General features: G+C 37.2%; 2 protein-coding genes across 3 annotated transcripts in view; one reads left to right on the forward strand and one right to left on the reverse strand.

The window, feature by feature from the left end:
• The window catches only part of OSBPL10 (oxysterol binding protein like 10), a 222,849-nt gene that overhangs the window by 110,731 nt on the left and 90,185 nt on the right, over window positions 1–21,933 (reverse strand). The window lies entirely within an intron of this gene.
• Window positions 7,962–21,933, forward strand: part of LOC148124000 (uncharacterized) — a 41,683-nt gene continuing 27,711 nt past the window's right edge. Inside the window, 2 exon segments of the mRNA XM_087917155.1 lie at window positions 7,962–8,087; window positions 8,270–8,537. Coding sequence (XP_087773281.1) covers window positions 7,962–8,087; window positions 8,270–8,537 — 394 coding nt within the window.

The raw sequence follows: 21,933 nt of genomic DNA on the forward strand, positions 1-21,933 counted from the left end.
GAGGTCTACCCACTTGGGCTCTTTTTGTAGCAGGTTTAATTGTTAGATGTTTCTTCAGTATGTTACAAAGATTGGAGAATGCATTGTAGGCTGACATCTAATCAGTAGTAAATGACTGGATTGTTCTAGCCCACTTAATAGCATTCTCTGTTTTAAGGCATTCTAATATTGCCTTAGTATCAACCTTAGCCCAAATTAACCTTTTATTTTGAGTCACTTCTACCTTTTTAGTAAGCCATCTGTCAGCCACGTTATATGGTCTTAAATCTGAGCGGCCTCACAATGTCACACTTATAGGCTGAAGGTCGCTATTGTCACTAAGGTGTACTGTGACCTCCAAGAAGAGGTCCGCCTTATCTCTAGGCACACAAAAAGATCCAGTACACTACTTGAATTAGTTGAGTGGTGTGTATAAGGGTATATATAATTCTTATCCTTACCTCCCAAAATTTGGAGATTACCTTTAAAATTAAGGAAACTAGGAGCAAACCAGCGGCATTACTTTTACAATCTCTCCAGAGCCACTGAGGATGGTTTTCAAATAACTCCCCTGGGATTCCCTTCTTCTGGGCAAGCTCATACAAAGAGGGACACAGTCTAGCATTCAGATCTCCCAATAAAATCACTATGGACTGAGGATACAATATTGCTATATCTTCTAGGATGACTTCCAAGCACATCCAATATTCGGAATTATAGTGCTGGGATGTGCTTGGGGGAATATACACATTTACCAATATTAACTCAAACTGGTCATATTCAAATTTGACAGCTAGAAAGTACGGATACTTATCTTCCTTATATAATTTCTCTCCCTGCCATTGCAACTCTTGCTTTATAAGAATGCATAGTCCACCAGAGGGTCTCCCTTTGTTCTTTGTTTTTTGAGCTGGGAAGGCCCATCCCTGAAAGCCTGGCAGTTGTACTGGTTCGTCCACTTCAGTTCTTGAAGGGCTATTACGTCAAATCTAGAGAAAAAGCTCATTAGTCCATTATCAATTATCCCTTTCCAGCCCGCTATGTTCCAGGTCACCAACTGTTGGGGTTCTCAGAAGCAAGATGATTAATTGGCTGGATGGTAAAGATGTCAGATGTCAACTTGACATTGGAGCCAGATCAATATCATCTAAGCTTCCCATATAAACACAATTATTGTCAGGTTCGATATTTCTCCTCATCGGTTGCAGAACTTGTTGTTGCCCCTCTATATCTTGGTTGCCAGTATGCCTTTGCTCTTGCTCCAAGGATGATTTTTTTCCCCAATGGGCAGGTACTCTGGTTTAAATCTATAAATGTAGATTTGTGTCCATTTTTGGATTGGCATAGCTGAGGATTCATCTTGTGGAAAGCTGATTCTAAATCAATTAAAGATGGAAGGTGGTGTTTGTCAGCTTAGGGGGCACTGTGTGATGAAGCCCTTTGTCTTTCAGCTGCTTCTCAGAGGTTGGGTCAGTCAGTGCAGTTACCCCACAGTCAGCCTGTGTGACAGTACCTTCTTTTACTGTTAAAATAGAGGCAGTTTGTCGATTAAATACATTGTCACAAGATGGCGTGGTGAGTAGAGCCAAATTAAATAGAGGCTTTGCTGTAGATTGAGTTGTTATCAATGCCTCTTTTAGGTCATCCAATCTTTGAATGATGTTAACTTGCTCAGGTTCTAACAATGAGCTGAATAAGTCAATCAACTTTTCCTCTGGTACATCCTCAGCAGTTCCTACAGCTGTGGGTAACACAGTTTTTATATTGCTTCTTTGCCTTCTCGGGGTCAGTTCAGTTGCAGCAGCCTCAGGTTTAGCAATGTGAGAGCTGTTGCAACCTAGATTTAAAACAACAATTCACACTTGGTGATGCTGTTTCAGGAGTGGGCACACTTTTTCTGAGCAAAAAACCCTTACTGGAAATATTGAGAAGGTACTCAGAAGGGGCTTCATTCTGAAAAGCATGGAGGGTATTATGGGTTGCTTGAACAATAGGAGAATTCTCATACATTGCATTCTTGCTGGCAGTCACTCTGCATGTAGTAGATCTATTAGAGTGAGTTCACAATGGAGCAGCTGGCACAGGGACAGCCTAATAGCTTTTCTATTACGCCAACGCCCTCTATTTACTCTCTTGTCATAAATTTGCAAGGTAACCTGGTTAGTTTGCAGTCTGTAGTTATGTTGGTCATCTCTTAGGCCTTTACCTGATTGAGTGTTTTCTCTATATGTGTTCAAATTTTGGGGAGGAAAACGAGGTCCTTCGCTAGTTTCATTTTCTGAGCTAGCCTCCCGTATCTATCCATGGTTATCCTCCCAAGTCCTTCTACAGTATTTGAGTGACTCCTAACAAACGTTGCAAAAGATTCTTTCAGGCAATCCACCTTATTTATGACAATTGACAAAAGATCATGTATTGAGTTTACAGTTTGAGCTGTAAGCAAACATTGTCTAGAGAGAAAATCTGTCACATTTTCCTTCTTTAAATTTGTTACATCTCCCCCCAGCAAAGAAGGCTGCTGCTGGGCTCCAAGAACAGGAGCCATCCTCCGAGAGGGAGGAGGACAGCTCTACACACTGCTTATCTTCCAGTTCAGTTTGTAAGTCCCATTCCAATGAATCACATAAATTAAGTTTGTCTGACAAGGTGCCTGTGAATGAGTTATTCACTGGAACAGACTGTCTGAAATATAATCTTCCATTTTCTGCTGCTTCAGAGGCTTGGATAAACTCTCTGCTGCAGAGTGCTGTCTCTTCCTTCTTTTCCCCATTCAGGTTTGTCAAGAGAGCAGCTGATTGGATATTTATCAATCGCAATTGTTGAACAAGCACTTCTTTGAGCTGCCCTTTGGATTATAAACACATTTGAAGGATATCCTTGCTGCCACCTCCAAAAAAGATGTCTTCCCTTAAGCTATGTGGATATCAACTCTGGCGGTGAAAACTAGAGGTCGGCTGAGCCAGGTTCTAAATAAAGAAAAGTATGATGAAGAATACAAACATGCAAGAATATCAAGGAAAGAATATCTATGTGAAAGACTATGTGTTTCTGTTGAGAACCACAGAAATTACCTTGGAGTAATAAACTAAATTAATAAAATATGAGTTCAGCCTAGGGAAACAGAAAGTGTGATTCAGAAATTAAAGTTCTACATTAACTCTTTTTGGTATAAAAGGCAGGAAAGGGAAAATGCTGTCTGGCATTCAAAATGTAGTTTTTATCATTTATATTAATACGGTAAACATTCTAGAAAATATTGTGGAGAATTTCCAACCTTGTTTACATCAAAGGGTTGACATCAATCATCCACAGAAAGTTTGAGTCAAGATATGTGCATACAACATCACTGCTCTATGAGCTATACCAGGTGCAATTCAAGGTGCTGACTGACACGTATGAAGTCTTACATGGTACAGAGCAGGTTACCGCTAGGAACCATTTGTCTCTAATCTTTTCTGTTCATCCCACCAGATTTGATAATAGAAGAGATCCAAAGCCGCCCATCTTAAGCAATGTAATCTTGCAGAATCCATGAAACATGCCTTCTTTGTCATGCAGAAGAGTATTTCCCCTGAGATTTGCAAGGCTACAATCCTGTTGGTCTTCTGCAAGGCTTTAAAGAACTGACTTTATTCTTAAGTATCCAATCTAAAGGGTTGAGTGAGCCCTGTTTCTAATAATCTGACTGTAAAAATAAAAGGTTTTATTTGGGCATCTGGTGAACTGAATATTGATTGGAAGCATCTAACAATCTAAACAATTAAAAATAACAACTATTTTGTTTACTTAATGTTAGTAGCCCAGAGTTAACTGCTGCATGGTGAGAGGCCATACAAATTGTTTAAGTAAATACATAAAAGTAAACAGGCAGAAGAGATTAATGGAAAAAAGACAAGAATAAAATGAAAGAGCATAATAATCCCTTATGATAAACAAAAATAAAATGATGGTATTTTAATAATATTCAGCAATTGAACCTGCTAAAATGGTATTGGTAAAAAGAAATGCCTTAACTAATTAATATGAACTGGGGAAAAGTGAGAAAAAGGAACACAGTAAATACCATGTTCAGAAAACTTGAGAATAAGAAATAGTAATACCATAGCCCTAGAAATATTTAAATTAGATTACAAAAGACCATGGCCACCCAGTTCAAAGGAGTTTTAGCTAAAGTAGCGAATCCATACTCCCTTTCCTGTCCTTTCAACTGTAGACCTGCCAAATGAAATTTCTGAAGGTAACTTCCAAGAAAAAGTTGGGGTTTTCTTTTTATAAAGAAAAAAAACTTAATTATTTTCATTTGTGGAGCCAATTCAGTAATAACCTTAACTGTAAAAAGATATGGTAATTCTTTCTAGAAAGACAATAGGATGTTGAAATGTAAAGATACTAATTCAATCTTAGAACAAAAAACTATGATCCTTGTACTACATAAGAATTTTATAACTAAAGGCATTCCTACAGGCAATGCATATATACAATGCAAATTAATCAACCCAAGTAGTATATACATTTATTTATTAAACAAATAAAATAAGGCTTCTTGCAGGTTACATAAAATATTTTTAAATTTCTTAAATTATTCATAGAATACACGTAATAAAATTTTAAAAATGATCAAACGCATGAATAAAAACACATTAAAGATAGCATTATAAAAATAAAGGGTCTTGTAGAAGTTTTAATTTTATTCTCGCTTTCTTACCTTGCCATATAAACTTCAACACAATTTTATTTAATTCTTCAAAGTAATCTTTACCAAGCCTAATTGGTATAGTTTGAAACAAATATAAAATTCTGGGTAAAATATTCATCTTGATTGTTGAAATTCTACCTATCAATGACAATTGTAAGTTTTCCCATTTCTTCAAATCAGATGCTATCTGTTGTTTAAGTTTAATATAGTTATTCTCTTTCAATGTGGTACATCTTGACGTCAAATGTATCCCCAAATATTTAACCTTATTCGTAACTTGAATTTTCAATAAGTCTGCCAATTCATCTCTTTGTTTTAGTAGCATATTCTTTGTCAAAATCTTTGTTTTATCTTTATTTATTTTCAAACCCGCCATCTCACCATACATCTCTATCTTTTTCAATAGTTTTAAAGCTGTTTCCAGAGGATCTTCCAGAATAAAAACCAAATCATCCGCAAAGGCTTGCAGTTTAAATTCCTCCTTCTTAACTTTCATTCCTTTTATATTTGGATCCTCTCTAATATTTCTGTTCAGCACTTCCAAAGTCAATACAAATAACAAAGGTGATAATGGGCATCCCTGTCTTGTGCCTTTTCTTATATTAATAGAGTCTGTAAATTCTCCCTCTATCATTACTTTTGCCATTTGCTTATCATATATGGCTTCTATTGCTTGAATAAAGTTTCTAGCAAAGCCCATCTGTTCCAATAACAAAAACATGAATCTCCAGTTCACATTATCAAATGCCTTTTGGGCATCTAAAAATATCAAAGCCATTTGTTTTTCAGGATTTGTTTTTAAGTAAATTATAGTTATCTCGTTAAAGTATGAATTAATAAAACTATAGTTAAATGATTTTTCAGTAATGATACTAGATTATACAATTGTTGATTGATAATATGAGTTATTATGTAATATAATTATACTAGCGTTTAGGAAATGGATGCACACAAAAAAAGTGGTAAACCAACTGATACACTGTTTGTAAATTTATGAAGAAGGATGATGTTTTTATGTTTTATGTTGTATGTTTTATATGGTTTTGTTTGTTGTCAAAATAAAAAACTTTTTTTAAAAAAATAAAAAATAAAGGGTCTTTAAAACTTCTGCTTGATAGTTTCTAAAACATCACAAAGAAGGGAGTTAGTCTGATCACTGAGGAGTCTTACGGTTTCAACCCCCTAATCCCCCAGAAATATGAGTTTATAAGTTTAACTTACATGGTCAGTTCAGAAATGGTTGAAATGGATAGATGTTTTGAAGATATTCAGGCATTAAGGCATAATGCTTACCTAAGAAGAATCCTATAATCTCTATCTGTTCAATTTAATCCAACAGATCAGGCATTCTGCAAAACCTGTCAGCCAAGGAGTGTTCACTGGGCCTTTTCTACAATAGCCCTGTACTTAATCACCTAAGGGATTAGAATGCTCTCCTTTCATGAGGCTCTAAAAATAGAGCTAAGTTCCCAAGCCTGGGGCACTCCATGGTCAAGGACCCCCTTTCCTGGCTTTACTGTTAACTGGCCAAGTAACTCAGCTGCTGTGTTTATTGATTTTGAATTATTTTATTGTTTTTATTATTTTAGTCATAATAGATTGTTGAACTATACGCCATCCTGCGTCATTGATTGAGATGGATGGCGATAGATAGATAGATAGATAGATAGATAGACAGACAGACAGATAGATAGACAGACAGACAGATGGTTGGTCAGTCTTATACAGTAGGTTAAAACCAATTCTTTGAATTGCACACATAAACCGATCAACAGCTGGCAATAGAGTCTACAAAACATGCTATATGATTCCAATATTCGGAATCAGAAAATATGTTGGCTGCTGCTAACTATAATTTCCAGTGAGTCTATAGCAAATACAGTGCATAACAGAAGGCCAACTGGGTGATGATGAGGGCATGAGTTACTGTAGCCAGATCCATCTGCCCCAGGTAGGATTGCAAATAATTTACTAATTGAAGCTGTATGTAGACCTCTGTGGCCATGGCTTACTGTTTTGACAGACATGATTCAGAAGGACCCCAAATTATGAACAAGTTCCCTGATGGGAAATGCTTGCCTGTCAAGGAACAATTCTAGTGGTGATCAATGCCCATTATATTAAAATTATATCCAATTTACTAGAGTTGAGTTTTCAGCTAGACTCTGGTAGCCTTCAAGTGCTGGGAAAGAATATAACAGCATCCCCACTCCCCCAGGGCAGCAATGTGCATTGGATATCATCATTGTACTGATGACCTTTCCTAGTTATCCCATATAGATGTTAAAGAGCAGGAAAGAGAGGATTTGTCAGATCCATGTATCTGTCATTTCTTCAATGAAAGAAGAAAAGTGGGGGGGAGACTGATAAAGAAATCCTTCTTGATGTAACCTGAATATATTTACATCGAATTTGTATAACCTACATGATACAATGGAGGGATGAAACCCAGATGGCCGGAAACTATCACTTCTGAGAGAGACAGCTAGGAGATGAAGAGACCATAATAATTCCACAGCGAGATGTGTCCTGGGAAACTCTGGAAAAGATCATTCTAAAAAAAGGGGGGGGGAAATTAGGTATGCCCTGGAAAACTCTGAAAAAGATCATTCTAAAAAGGAGGTGGGAGGAATTAACATGTTAGCTCTGTTTTACTAAATGCACATCAAGATAAGGGAAGGGGTTTTAAACTCCCTTATCTATCGCTGCATGCCTGAGAGACCTTAGACGCTGCTTTTAACCCCTACATGAATTGTCTCATCTCAATAAAGGATTCCTTTTGATACATTTTGATACGTTTTCAGAAGTTCATTCTAGTTGATTGAATGGGAAAAGTTCTGTAGCCTGACATAAAGCAGTGTCTGCAATAGAGTTCAGTCTGGAGAGGAAAATTTTTTTAAAAAACTTCACTCTACCGAGAGGACCCTGCAAAAAAAGAAAAATGTCTTAGGACACAAGGACTAAGGGGAAGCTGAATGCTGGGGAGAAACGTCGACAATTACCCAGCCATATACTGACTTGGTACACCCCATTGAAGATAGTGAAGCTGCCTACGAAACCTCCACAAAGCCCCGGTGGTCTATAGGCATAGGAAAGAGAGACAGCTGGGATGGAAGAACCAGGGGAGTAACCATCACCTGGGGTAATCGTAAACCCAGATGGAAATTGGAGCTGGAGGCCCTCTCGGATCAAGAAGAATAGGACAAGGAGCCACCGGCCAACGACTGACTGAGACGGTACATAAATTGCCTTGTGAGGGAAGCCCTGGAGAACCTCGAGGTGATCGATGCACCAGGATGCCAATGCAGGAGAGCGAGGGAACCAGAAAATGAGACAACCCGAACCGCCACCCCGGATTCAGCTGAGAATGATCGGGCAGCAGGACAAGCTGAAGAACCAGCAGCCATACCAGGTACCCAACCCCTAACCACCTGAGAACAGCGGATTAACCCTGGCCAACACAGAGACATACAACTGCGGAGGAAGGTCCCACCCCTGGGAGTAAAATTCGATGGAGACCCCAAAAAACTGGGATTTTTCCTGGTGTAAGTCCTCACCTACATGCAAGAATATGGGCAGAATTTCCCAAACCAGGGATCCCGAGTACAAGTCGTCACCCTGGCCCTTGAAGGGGCAGCAGCCAGATGGATGGTGACACTCCACAATGTCAATGCCCCAGAATTAAGGAACCTTGACCGCTTCATGATGGCTCTACGCCACCACTTTGAAGACCCTCTCGCAGATAGAAAAGCCCGAGACCGCATCAGAGTCGTAAAGCAAAGCCGTTGCCCGGTAGCTGAATACACTGAGGAATTTTGTGACCTGGCCAGCCAAGATGACTGGCCAGAAGATATCCCAGTCTGTTGGTTCAAAGATGGGCTAAATGAAGACCTATACGCTGCCTGCCTGGCCCGTGGGGCCCCAAACCTCCTGCATGAATGGTACATGATGGCAGAGGAAGCAGAGACAGACATGACTCGTAACCGGTACTGCAGAGGCAAGATTTGGAAAAAAAAAATCCCCACCCCAGGGGAAACGGGAAGTTTTCAAACCCCAAACCACCAGCACTCCAAGAACATCCATTTGCTTTAAGTGTGGAAAGGAGGGACACCCTGCAGCAGAATGCCATTTGAAAACCCCTGCTAGAAAGCCAGAACACCCATCAGGAGGGAAACCTGGAACATCCAGCCCTCGAGGAAAGGAGACTGGCTTGAGAGGCCAAATAGATGTGGGATTCCGATCCCCTCCAACCCAGAGGAAGAACCCCCCAATGTTCCGAGGGGACCTGAGCCAGTTCCAAAGTGATCCAGAAGACGACCCACTAGTAAGCAACCCAATTGAACCAATCACTCTATCCCTAAGACTGTTTATCCCCAGCTGAGGGAAGGAGGAGGAAGTTGCAGCATTGCTGGATTCAGGATGCACCAGATGCCTAATAAACCCCCTCTTGCAGAGAAATTGGGAATCCAACTGAAAGAAATGGAAAATCCCATCGCTTTCTGCCAATTAGATGGAACTATAGCAGGAGGGGAGCCAGCTAGGTTTACCACAAAACCATTGAAAATAAGACTAGGGAACTATAGTGAGAGGCTCACATTCATTGTAGCCCCAGGAATGGAAGAGCCGCTAGTCCTATGCCTCACATGGCTTCGAAAATGGAATCCAAAAATAAATTGGAGGAGAGAAACCGTACAATTCCAGAGAGATGTATTATTTGCAAATAGCTCAGAGGAAAGGATAAAGAAAGGAACAGAGAACAGAGAGTCAGCCATGATCGGACAGTCAGCTGAACCCATTAACATCCCCAACAAGTACCAGGATATGGCCCAAGCATTTAGCGAGGAAGCTTGTGATGAACTCCCACCCCATCGTGCCACAGACTGCGCTATCAAAATCCTACCAGGGGCTAAATTCCCAAAACCACAAATGTACTGCATGTCTCCCAGACAACTAAAAGAACTCAGAGCATTTATCAATAAAAATTTTAAAAGGGACGGGAGAAGGCGGAGCCACGTCGCTGCGATACAGCTGCAATCTCGGGGCTCTGAGTTTGCAGCTGATATCTTCGCCCCTGGTCAGTCCTAATGGACCTAAACTGTCCTGTAGAGACGGTGATAGTAAGGGGCGCGTTCTGCTGATCCCAGGGACATTGCAAAGTCCCTGGTTGATCCAGAAGAAGCCCTTTTACCATCGGCGGAGAGGCAGCCTTTAAGCTGCTGAAGCTGTGACAGCTCTGGAAGGAAGAGGCAGAAAGAGAATCTTTTTTTGGGGGGGACTTAAGGACACTCTAAAATGAGAAGAATCCTGTAAGACTTTGGACAAAAACTGATGAAACTGATTTAGCGGCGATTTTTAAAAGAGAATGTCAAACTGAGGCTTGGCTTTTTACTTTTACTTTTGTTTTCATTGAACCTCCATTGTGATCTAGTAACTGTAACTAGACTGGTTTTTTCTCTTATATTCACCTAATTTTTCTTTCTTTCCCCCCGCCTTTAGACTGTTAATAGTCTTTTTTTTAGAACAGAGGCTCCCTTTAGTAATTATATATATATATATATATATACATGTATATTTCCTTTTTTTATTAGGCTTTTTTGGGAAAGAAGGGGGTGGATTAAAGAAACTTTGTAACACTGCCAACTAGAGGCTTGAAAATACTTTATTGGAAGTTGAGAGGGCTGTGAAGAAATCCTTTCTCAAGGACACTGGAACTTGATAAGATAGAGGGAAGAACACTGGAGAATGTTTTAACAGGTGTTCTTTGGAACTTCTATTATTAATTGAGTACTTGAAGCTTGGCTTTGGAATTTGTGGAGAAGCCATAATAAGAGCCTTGGATAACTAAATAAGATGCAGTATGCTTTCTTTTTTACCTTCTTTTAGCTGTTCCATCCCTCCTCTTCAATCCCACAGTATTTTGTAATATTTGTATATCTATTTTTTTCTCTTGTTTGACTTTATTTTTAATTTTATTTTTCTTCTTAAAGGGAAAGCCTCAGAATATTTTTCTTTTTTCTTATTGAGATTTTTGCCTTTTCTATTTTCATCTCTTATTTATTTTATGGTTATTTTTTATTTTATTTTTTGAGATTATAATTGGATTAAGGTGCGAAGAAACTGAAGAATTCTGTTTTTTCCTTCTTTTTTTATGATTGCTTTTTAATATTATTGGGTTTTACTCTCTTTTTCTTTATTTTTTACTATTCTTAATTTTTATTTTTGAATTATAATTAACTATTCCACAATAGGATTAAGGTTTAGAAGAACCTGAAGAATCTCCTCCTTTTTCTTTTTAATCTTCTTTTTCTCCTTCTCTTTTTAATCCTGGACTCTTTATTTTTTTATTGGGTTTTTTTTTAATGTTTTTCTTCTTCCCAACTGGATTATAATTGGCTGCCCTATTAATTGGATTAAAGGAGCTTAAAGATCCTGAGTTGTTCAAATGAGTAAGAAAACTTTACCTTCTGGCAGTTCAACTTCTGCTCCTGCTTCTCCATTAACTGGAGGACAACTATCAATAATGGCGAAGCAAGATAAAGTACAAATGGACCTAGCGACGATTATACAAGGAATACAAGAACTCAAAATGAGTATTGACCAAAGAACAGAGAGTATTGAACAAAGAATTGCGAAGACTGACGAAAAAATTGAAAATTTTCAACAAATGATGGCGAAACAGGAGGAGAGACTCCAAAAAATTGAGGAGAAAGATAAACAAAGAGATGAGACAATTGGAAATATTGTTAGCAAATTAACAATGGTAGAACAAGATATAACTGGGATGTTGAAGTGGGAGATGGATAGGTCAGAATTTTATCTCAGATTTCAAAATATAGAGGAAGAAAAAGGACAAGATTTGGCGGCTGTAATGATAGAAATTCTGGCTGGAGCTTTGGAGATAACAGAGGAAAAGATGATGGACGGAGTAGATGAGATATACCGTGTCTTCACAAGATATGCGATGAGGAATAAGCTACCAAGGGAGATTCATGTCAGATTTACTAAAAAGACTATTAAAACACAAATATTACAAGTCGCAAGAGATAAGGGGTTGAAGTACAAAGGTAAAGAGATTGTGGTTTTAAAACAAGTGCCCAGAAGAGTGAGAGAGATGAGAAGAGAATATCAATTTTTGACCAAAAAGTTATTGGAAAAAGAGGTGAATTATAGATGGTTGATTCCAGAAGGATTAATGTTTATATGGCAAGAACAGAGACACAGAATCGACTCAATTGAGAAAGCAGAAACATTCTACAATGAATTTTTTGGAAGAAGAGAAATAGAGACAGAAAAAGAGACCATCTCAACTGAACCTCAAGAAGACCAGATGAGAATGGGTGCAGTAGGTGCAGTAGGTGGACAAAAGGAGACCAAAGAACAACGTGAAGTAAGATCTACAAGAACTGTTAGACCTAAATACAAAACATAACCATGGAGGAAAAAAAATTGATTTCTATGAATATAAATGGACTGAACTCAGCTATTAAAAGAAGAAAAATCTTTCATAAATAAGAGAAGTTAAAATTTGATATAATTTGCCTACAAGAAGTACATATTAAAAAACAACATCAACGATTATTGGTACGACCAAAACTGGGGAAAATTTTTTACTTCCTTGACTAACTGTGAGAAAAGAGGAGTGGTCCTGTACATTAAAGAAACTATTGCAGCAAAATTGATTTATACTGATGAAGATGGAAGAGTATTAATGGTTGAAATAGTGGATAACAATATAAAAACACCGCTTGTTGCAATTTATGCTCCAAACGATAAACAAGAAGAATTTTATAAAAAGTTACATATGAAATCAATTGGACTGGACCATGTCAATATAATTATGATGGGAGATTTTAATGGAATTGTAGATAATAAATTGGACTATACAGCGACAGCATTAAAACAAAATAGAAAGACTCTCCCTAAATCCTTTTTTAAAATGGTAGATGAATTAAATTTAAAAGATATATGGAGAGAAAGAAATGGTAAAACCCAACAATATACTTTTTATTCAAATAGACATTTATCATGGTCCAGAATAGATACGATTTGGACTTCATCAGAATTAGTATCTAACATTCATGAAATAAAATAGAAACGGGTATATGGGCAGACCATAATCCAATGACAATTAAATGGAAAGGACAAAGAAGATCTAGATGGACATTAAACAATGCTATTTTAAAGGAAAAAGGATGGGCAAATGATTGGCTTTCTTTTCAGTGAAAATAAAAAAGAAGATACTTCAATGCAGAATGTTTGGGATACAATGAAGGCATATGCGAGAGGATTAATAATGGATTATACAAAGAAAAAGAATACTAGGAAGAGGCAAACTATTAAAGCTTTAGAAGATGATTATAAAAAACTGGAAAAAGAATTGCAGAATATGCCACAGAAAAAGATATTAAATTCAAAATGGATATAATTAAACATAAGATGGGTCAGGCAGAGAAAGAAGAATTGGCACAAAAAATTAGAAGTGCTAAACAGAACTATTTTGAAGATGCAAATAAACCAGGTAGATGGTTAGCATACAAATTGAGAAAGGAGAAAGAATCTAGGAAAATAGTACAGTTAATAGATGATCAAGGCCAAATGTGTTATGGTAATAAGGAGAAAAAGACAATTATCCGAGACTTTTATGGACAATGATATAAGCAGGAGGATTTTGATGAGGAAAGAATTAAGCTTTATCTACAAAATGCTAACCTACCTAAGATATCTGAAGAGACTGAAAAAATGTTAGAAAGTACTATAACAATGATGGAACTAACGGAAGCATTTAATAGGCAGAATAATGGAAAAGCACCAGGCCCAGATGGGCTCTGGCAGAATTTTATAAAACATTACAAGAATCGTTGAGCACTCCACTGTTAGAAGTTATGAATGAAGCCATGTTAAATAAGAAAATACCCAAAACATGGTCAGAAGCTTATATCACACTTATTCCAAAAGAAGGGGCCGATCCATCACAAATTAAGAACTATAGACCTATTTCTTTACTGAATGCAGATTATAAAATTTTTGGTTCCATCTTGGCAGAAAGGCTCAAAAGATACCTAAATAACTTTATTCATCCTGACCAGAATGGATTCCTGCCGAAGAGACAAATTAGGGATAATATGAGGGTAATTCTGGACACCTTGGAATATTACGAGGCGCATCCTGAAAAACAAATGGCTTTGATATTTTTAGATGCCCAAAAGGCATTTGATAATGTGAACTGGAGATTCATGTTTTTGTTATTGGAACAGATGGGCTTTGCTAGAAAATTTATTCAAGCAATAGAAGCCATATATGATAAACAAACGGCCAGAGTAATGATAGAGGGAGATTTTACAGATTCTATTAATATAAGAAAAGGCACAAGACAAGGTTGCCCATTATCACCTTTGTTATTTGTATTGACTTTGGAAGTGCTGAATAGAAACATTAGAGTGGATCCAAATATAAAAGGAATGAAAATTAAGAAGGAGGAATTTAAATTGCAAGCCTTTGCGGATGATTTGGTTTTTATTTTGGAAGATCCTCTAGGAACATTTTTAAAGCTACTGGAAAAGATAGAGATGTATGGTGAGATGGCGGGCTTGAAAATAAACAAAGATAAAACAAAGATTTTGACAAAGAATATGTTATTAAAACAAAGAGATGAACTGGCAGATTTATTGAAAATTCAAGTTACGAATAAGGTCAAATATCTGGGGATATATTTGACGTCAAGATGTACTACATTGAAAGAGAATAACTATATCAAACTTAAACAACAGATAGCATCTGATTTGAAAAAATGGGAAAATTTACAATTGTCATTGATAGGTAGAATATCAACAATCAAGATGAATATTTTACCCAGAATTTTATATTTATTCCAAACCATACCAATCAGGCTTGGTAAAGATTACTTTGAAGAATTAAATAAAATTGTGTTGAAGTTCATATGGCAAGGTAAGAAAGCCAGAATAAAATTAAAACTCCTGCAAGATGCTAGAATTAGAGGAGGTTTTGGCCTCCCGAATTGAGAGTTGTATTACCAAGCTGCAAATTTAATGTGGGTTAAGGATTGGATAACATTAAGAAAGACTAGATTGTTGACTCTAGAGGGGCATGATTTATTACTGGGATGGCATGCTTCTCTGTGGTATAAGGGAACCAAATCGCAGGGCTATTTTAGAAGGCATTATATAAGGGAGTCTTTATGGTTGAATTGGGAGAAAATTAAGAGAAAATGTTATTTGAAAATCCCAGTCTGGTTATCAACTATTGAAGCTTTTTCTTATCCTATAATATATGAGAAGGAACAAACAGTTAGATATGGGGAAATATTGGATGAAAAGAGTGAACTTAAAACAATGCAAAACTAGAAGAACAAGGCATAAAGATGAATTGGTTTTCATATGCGCAAATACATTCAAGGTATCTTATAGATTCTAAAGCGGAGGGATTTTATGATAAATTGACTGATCTAGACAGGATCTTGACAGGTACTGATGAAAAAATGATTAAAAAATTATACACTTATTTGTTGGAAATTTTATTAGAGGAGGAACAAGTTAAAGAAACGATGATTGTTTGGGGGAAGAATTTTGGATATGGGATTGATTTGGAGAATTGGGAAAAATTGTGGTCTCAAAATTATAAATGACAATGTCAACAGCTTATAAAGAAAACTTGTATAAGATGTTTTACAGGTGGCATTTCCCCGACAAGAATTGCAAGAATGTTTAAGAACAAATCTGAAAAGTGCTGGAAATGTCATCAGATACCTGGCTCATAATACCATATGTGGTGGACTTGTGAGGACGCTAGAAAATATTGGACTAAAATTCTCGCATATGGTTGGAAAAAATGACAAAGACACATATAGACTTGAAACCAGAGATTTTTTATTGGGAATCTTACCTGATATATATAATAAAAATTTGAAGTATTTGATTGTAAATATATTAACAGCGGCTAGGATTGTATTTGCTAAAAACTGGAAGAGTGAGAAAACTCCATCAGAGGAAGAAATTATTAAGAAAATATTGGATTGTGCTGAAATGAGCAAATTGACATTTGAAATCAGAGAACAAGAAGATAAACAATTTTATGAAGTTTGGGATCTTTTTTATCAATGGTTAGATAATAAAATATAATGATAGAATATTCAGATTTAGCATAAAAAAAAAATTTTTTTTTTCTTAATATTATCTTTATAAAACATTATTAAGGTAGATTTGGTATGATCTTATGATTTATTGCAAAATAAATTAAGCAAACTATAGTTATCTCATTAAAATATGAATTAACAAAATTATAAATGATTTTTTTTTTAGTGATGATATTAGGTTATACAATTATTGATTGATAATATGAGCTATTATATAATATAATTATACTAGTGACTAGGAAATGGATGCACAAAAAAAAGTGGTAAACCAATCGATGCACTGTATGTAAATTTATGAAGAAGGATCTTTTTATGTTTTTTGTGGTATGTTTATGTTTATTTTGTTATGTATGTTTATGTTTATCTTGTTATTAAAAAATAAAAAAAAATTATTTAAAAAAAAAATTGAAATACCGTATCTTAAACCCTGGTATTTCATAAATTGGGAAATATCTAAGCCCCCAGCAGATAGTAAAATGCTTTTGGCTAAAGAAGAAACGTGAAACTCCTTAAAGACTGAGAAATAGGTAAGGTTGGTGTTATATTTGGAAACAGGCATAGGAGTGTTTATCTGGAACTGGTAAGATTAGGGCCGTGTTCTCCATGGAGCCCATGGGGACACATTAAACAGTAAAAGTTGTCTTTAAAAAGAAAAGTGGAATTCAAAATTGCTCATGAGAGTCCTGGCCAGGTGCAAACAAGGTGTGAAAGAAGGTGTCCAGCATCGTCTGGGAGATCCAAACTACAAAGATAAGGGACAGAACACCCAGGGCAGAGACAGGTAGTAAAAATCTAGTGTTTAACAATGAGTGTAACTTTAAGTAAAAGTGATAAGTTCACTAAAGCAATAAGAAAGAAAGCCCAATTAGTGAAACCCCAAGTTAATACTTAGGTTATACTATAAGTCAAGGCCACAGAGCTATAGACGTTAAAAAAGGAAACTCTGCTGAATTGCAGAACCACTGACACAAGTTTTTTTAAGCAGCAGGCTATTGTAGAAATTTTGCCCTGCTAGCCAAACCACTCTTATGAGTCCACAAAGGGGGGAGAAAGGGAACCCTTTGTTTGGACATGTAAACAAAAACAGGCTTGAGATTTTTTTAAAAAAATAGCATCTCAAGCTCCTTTTATGGGACTTCCCAATCTTGGGAAATCTTTCAATTTGTATGTGGACTCAAAGAATAATATGGCTCTTGGAGTCCTAACTCATGAAAAAGGGAAGTGGCAACAACCCACTGCTAAAGAAAGAAAAAATGGAGATTTAAAGGGACAAAACCTCCCAGGTCTGGAAATGTTGTCCGTGTGAATGTGTCTGTGTGTAATCATTTCCAAACCTGGAGGATGAGACCCTCTAACAACAGTAAAAAAAGAAATAGAGCTCATTGGCTTGTGAGAAAAATCTCTCAGAAAAGAATTGTAAGTAATGATTGATTTGCTTGGAGAAAGAATGAAATGAACTTTTTGTGTGAGAAATTGGTTATGCAAGCAGTCTGATTACAGTATAAATGTGTGAGTATGTTGATGAAGAAAAAAAAAACATTGGTGTAAATGTCTGTGTTGATCCCCATCCCAAATTAAAAGGAGAGTACTTTCATATAAAGAAATTGCATGTACGAGGAAATGAGAAAAGTCTCAAGGAGAAATGTGTGTGATTTACTAAAATTAGAGAGAGAGGGAGAAACAATAAAATTAGATGATAGAAGAATAGCGATATCAGCAGTCATTGCATCTGAGGTGCCACCAAGAACACTGGATAAAATTGCAAGTGGGACCAAGAAATTGCAAAATTAAGTTTTTAGTGGATACTGGGGCATCCTGGACATCTTGAAGCATAATCCCTCTGGGATGCCACATTAGCCAGAATTCGAATTTCAAAATCAAGAAATAAAAATCAACCCATGCCACCTCAAAATCTAAATTACAGTATGTAGAGAGAGAGATCAAATACACTTGATTAGCGAAGGGAGTAGAAAAATAACTCCTGCTAGAATTGAGGAACTATGAGAGACTTGAGAAAGTTTTTGGGACTGTTAGGCTATTGTACAATTAACTTCAGCTGACCTAGAAGCTATGGAAAAATTAAAAACAGCACTTAAAACAGCTCCAGTTCTCTCACTACGTCATGGGAAAAAACCTTTCCACTTACTTATAACAGTCTGTGATGGAGTAACAAAAAAGGTTCTTAGCTCAAAAATGGGGAAATCTCTTAAAACCAGTAGCCTTCCTATCCAAATTAATGGGGGAGGCCAGTATGTATTCAAGCTATTGCCGCCACAGCTCTCTTAGTACAAGAAAGAAGAAATCCCACATTTGGAGAGGGGGCTTTGGTGGTTACAACCCAACATCAGATCAGGAACATCCTTCCTCAACGAGCTCAGAGATGGTTAACCAATTCTCATATCCTAAAGTATGAGAGAATCCTCATAGAAGACCCTAATTTGGTACTCTCCACAAGCAATCATGTGAACCTTGCTCAATTCTTGATGAGAGAGGGAATAAGTGAAGGAGACCAACATGATTGTGTAGCACTACTTTATAGATGGAAGTGCCAAAGTAGTGGAAGGAGAGATGAGATGTTGTTAGGGATCCCATGCTATGGGAAGGAGGGTTTGCCTAGAACTGAGTTAACAGACAAAATTGTGAGAAAATATATTCTTGAATTGTCCCAGTCTCTCTTTTAAGACAGAAAGGGGTCCTTGCACAAACACCACCTTGGACTTCGTTGTACATAAATTTAAGGCAGGACAGTGGGTTTTGATAAAATCCTGGAAGGAAGAAACTGTACATTCCTTTTCTATTTAGGACTGAGTGGTTGCTGATGTTATTTCCCCAACATAAAATAACAACCACAGAACAAATCCCACTGCTAAATTTACTTGATGTGCTGGTGTTATAATTGTCTTGATACTGGTGTAAATACTGAATGTTTGGATGGTGGGAGTTGGTAAATTACAGTGAGGAACTTTGTATCAAACTTTTAATGGGACCAAAGTGGCCTAAGAATATGTGAACAATTTAGGAACCTTGAAAAAGCAACATGACCAAAACCAAGACCAACAATGTGATTGCAACTAGCCCCTAATAAATGGGAAAAGCTAACTCCAGCATCAATAGCCAGAGTTGGGAGATGTAAAGCAAAAGATAAGAAAAATGCTGAGCTTAAAATATAACTAGTAGAAATATAAACTCTCTGTGCAACACATTACAGGAAAAAGCATTTTTTGCAGAGAGAGAGAGAGATATATAATATATATATTTTCTATATATAATATATATATTTTCTATATATAATATATATATTTTATATATATAAAATACCATACATGTAAGTGCCCGTGAAAACTTAAGAATGTATGTATGTATGTATGTATGTATGTATGTATGTATGCATGCATGCATGCATGTATGTATGGTATTCAGCTTTGTTCGGGTATTTTCCCACGTCGTAATAGTTGTGCTTTTAAAGTTGTAGCAACATTTCAGCAGAATCTCATCTGCCATCATCAGGCTTCTGTATTGTGTTTGTCTGGGAGTCAGACTTTTACAGTTGTTTCAGTTTAGTTTGGGGCTAGCCTACTGCTGTGCCAGAATGGTTTTTTCTTCATCCTGGTTGGTTGGGAGTCTTGGTCTGTGTTTATTGGTCTTGGAGTTTGCTGTGTTCTGCTTGATTGGTGTGTCTAATATCTTCTGTCTGTTTTGTGGCTGTTTTTGTGTGTGTCTTGATTGGCTGGCAACATTGTGTTCCTGTATTGGAGGCTTTTAGTGCAGCTTGGCTCCAAGTAAATGGATGGTTATCATTTATTAGGAAGCTAGGTTTCATCTGGGTGCCTGGTTGGGGTGTGTTTGAGCTGGAGGTATCAGGGGGGATCTGTTTGTGCCCAGGTGTTTGCCTGGCTTGTGCTGTGGAGATTTTTTTGTTTGTGAGTGCAGGCTTCCAAATAATTGACAGTCTGGTGGAATCATGTCTTCTATTCATGCTTTCAGGTCTTTTTTCAATCTCTATGGCTTCTCTGATAATTCTGTGACTGGGGTTTTCTATAGTGGCTAGGGTTTTGGTGCCATTGAAGTTGATGCTATGACCTGTGGTTTTCATGTGTTGGACTAGTGAGGAAGTGTGTTCCAGCTTTTTGACTGCATTTTTGTGTTCATCCAGGCAGGTACTTATTCTTCTATTGGTCTGTCCAATGTATGTGGCCGGGCATGATGCACAGGGGACTTAGTATATGCCTTAGTTTTCCAGGCCAATTTTATCTTTGGGGTTTCTAAGGATGGCTGCTATTTTTCTGTCTGTTTTGAAGGCAGTCTTGATGTGATGCCTGTGTAGTATCTTACTGATTTTGTCTGTAGTACCTCTTATGTAGGGCAGGACACCTGTTCCATAGGTCTGTTCATCTTTTAGGTCTCCATTATGTCTCAGTGTGTTTTTGTGGATCAAGCCGGTGATTTTGCTTTTGTGGAAGCCGTTAGCTGTCAGTACTTTAGTCAGGGTGCATAGTTCAGTCTTTATGTGTGTCTTGTCTGCCAGGCGTTTGGTTCTAGCAATTAGTGTTTTGGCCACGGAGTTTATTTGTGCTGGGTGGTGGTGGGATTGGGCGTTGAGGTAGTGGTTGGTGTGTGTTTTCTTCTGGTATATGGTGTGTCCTAGTGTGCCATCTGTTTTTTCGTAGATTAGTACATCTAGGAATGGTAGTTGTTTGTTTCCGTTTCCATGGTGAATTTGATTTTGGGGTGAGTGCTGTTTAGGTGTGTTAGGAAATTGTTTAGGTTTTCTTTTCCATGGGGTCAAATCACAAATGTGTCATCGATGTATCTTAACCATAGTTTGGGTTTGTGGGTGGCATTGGCCAGGGTTCTGGATTCGAATTCTTCCATGAACAGGTTTGCAATGATGGGTGACAGTGGTGATCCCATAGGGGCTCCTTCAATTTGCTTGTATCTTTGTCCTTTGTATATGAAATATGTGTTGGTTAAGCAGTGTTCTGTTAGTTCCATGAGGTGTTTAACTAGTTGGTATTTATTTTTGATGATTTCAAGAGTTTCTTTTATCGGGACTTGAGTGAATAGTGAAACCACGTTGAAACTTACAAGCAGATCTTCTTGTTCCACGTGTAGATCTTTGATCATTTCCAAGAAGTGGTATGAGTTTTGTACATGTGAAGCTGCTGTTTCAGCATGGGGCTGTAGCTGTTTTGCTAAGTGTTTAGCTAGGTTTTGTAGTGGTGCTCCTCTGGAGCTGACTATGGGTCTGAGAGGTATGCCTTCTTTGTGTATTTTTGGGAGGCTGTATAGTTTGGGGCATCTGGAAGATTTTTCTCTTGGGATGATCTTCTGTTGGATCTCTTTGCTCATGTGGCTGGTTATAATTTTCTTCTTGGTTAATTTTTCCAGATATGTGGTTGGGTCTGTGTTTATGGGTTTGTATGTGGAGTCTTGGAGTAGGTCTGTCAATTTTGTTTCGTAGTCTTTTCTATCCATTACTACTGTGGCATTCCCTTTGTCTGTTGGAAGTATGATTATGCTGCTATCCTTTTTTAGAGCTTGCAGCGCTTTTAGTTCCTCTTTGTGCAAGTTGCTTTTGGGTAGTGCATAGGATGTTAGTAACTTGGTGTCTTATTCTATCAGCTTCATCTGTATCTAATTTAGTTAGGCTGGATTCTACTGCACATATGATGGATTCTGTAGGGATTTTTTTGGGTGCTATAGCATAATTGAATCCTTTGGTTAGGACATCTGTTTCTGTTTTGGTGAGTTCTCTGTTGGAAACATATACTAATTGTTTCAGGTGTTGTGAGTTGTTGGGGGCTTTCTTGTCATGTTCTAATTTCTTTAGTTTCTTCAAGAGTTTGTCATTTTTGTAAGTGGTTTCAGTTTCAGCTCTCCAAGTTGTAAGTTGTTTTATCTTGTCCCAAAGTAGAGGGTGGATTTTGCTGCTCAATTCCAGGTGTAGTGCTAGCAAATCTTTGTTTAACAGATCCAATTGGAATCTCTTTCTGTGGAGCTCGTTCCTGAGTAGAGCCATTTCAGTTCTTTTCAGGATACGTTTAGTAGCTGCTGTGCTGTGATGAAATGTTAATTTGAAGCAGGTTGGTGTTGCATTGTTGTCTCTGCA

Source organism: Pseudonaja textilis, chromosome Z, assembly GCF_049901715.1.
Source record: "Pseudonaja textilis isolate UNSWEBS1 chromosome Z, rPseTex1.2, whole genome shotgun sequence".
NCBI lineage: Eukaryota > Metazoa > Chordata > Lepidosauria > Squamata > Elapidae > Pseudonaja > Pseudonaja textilis.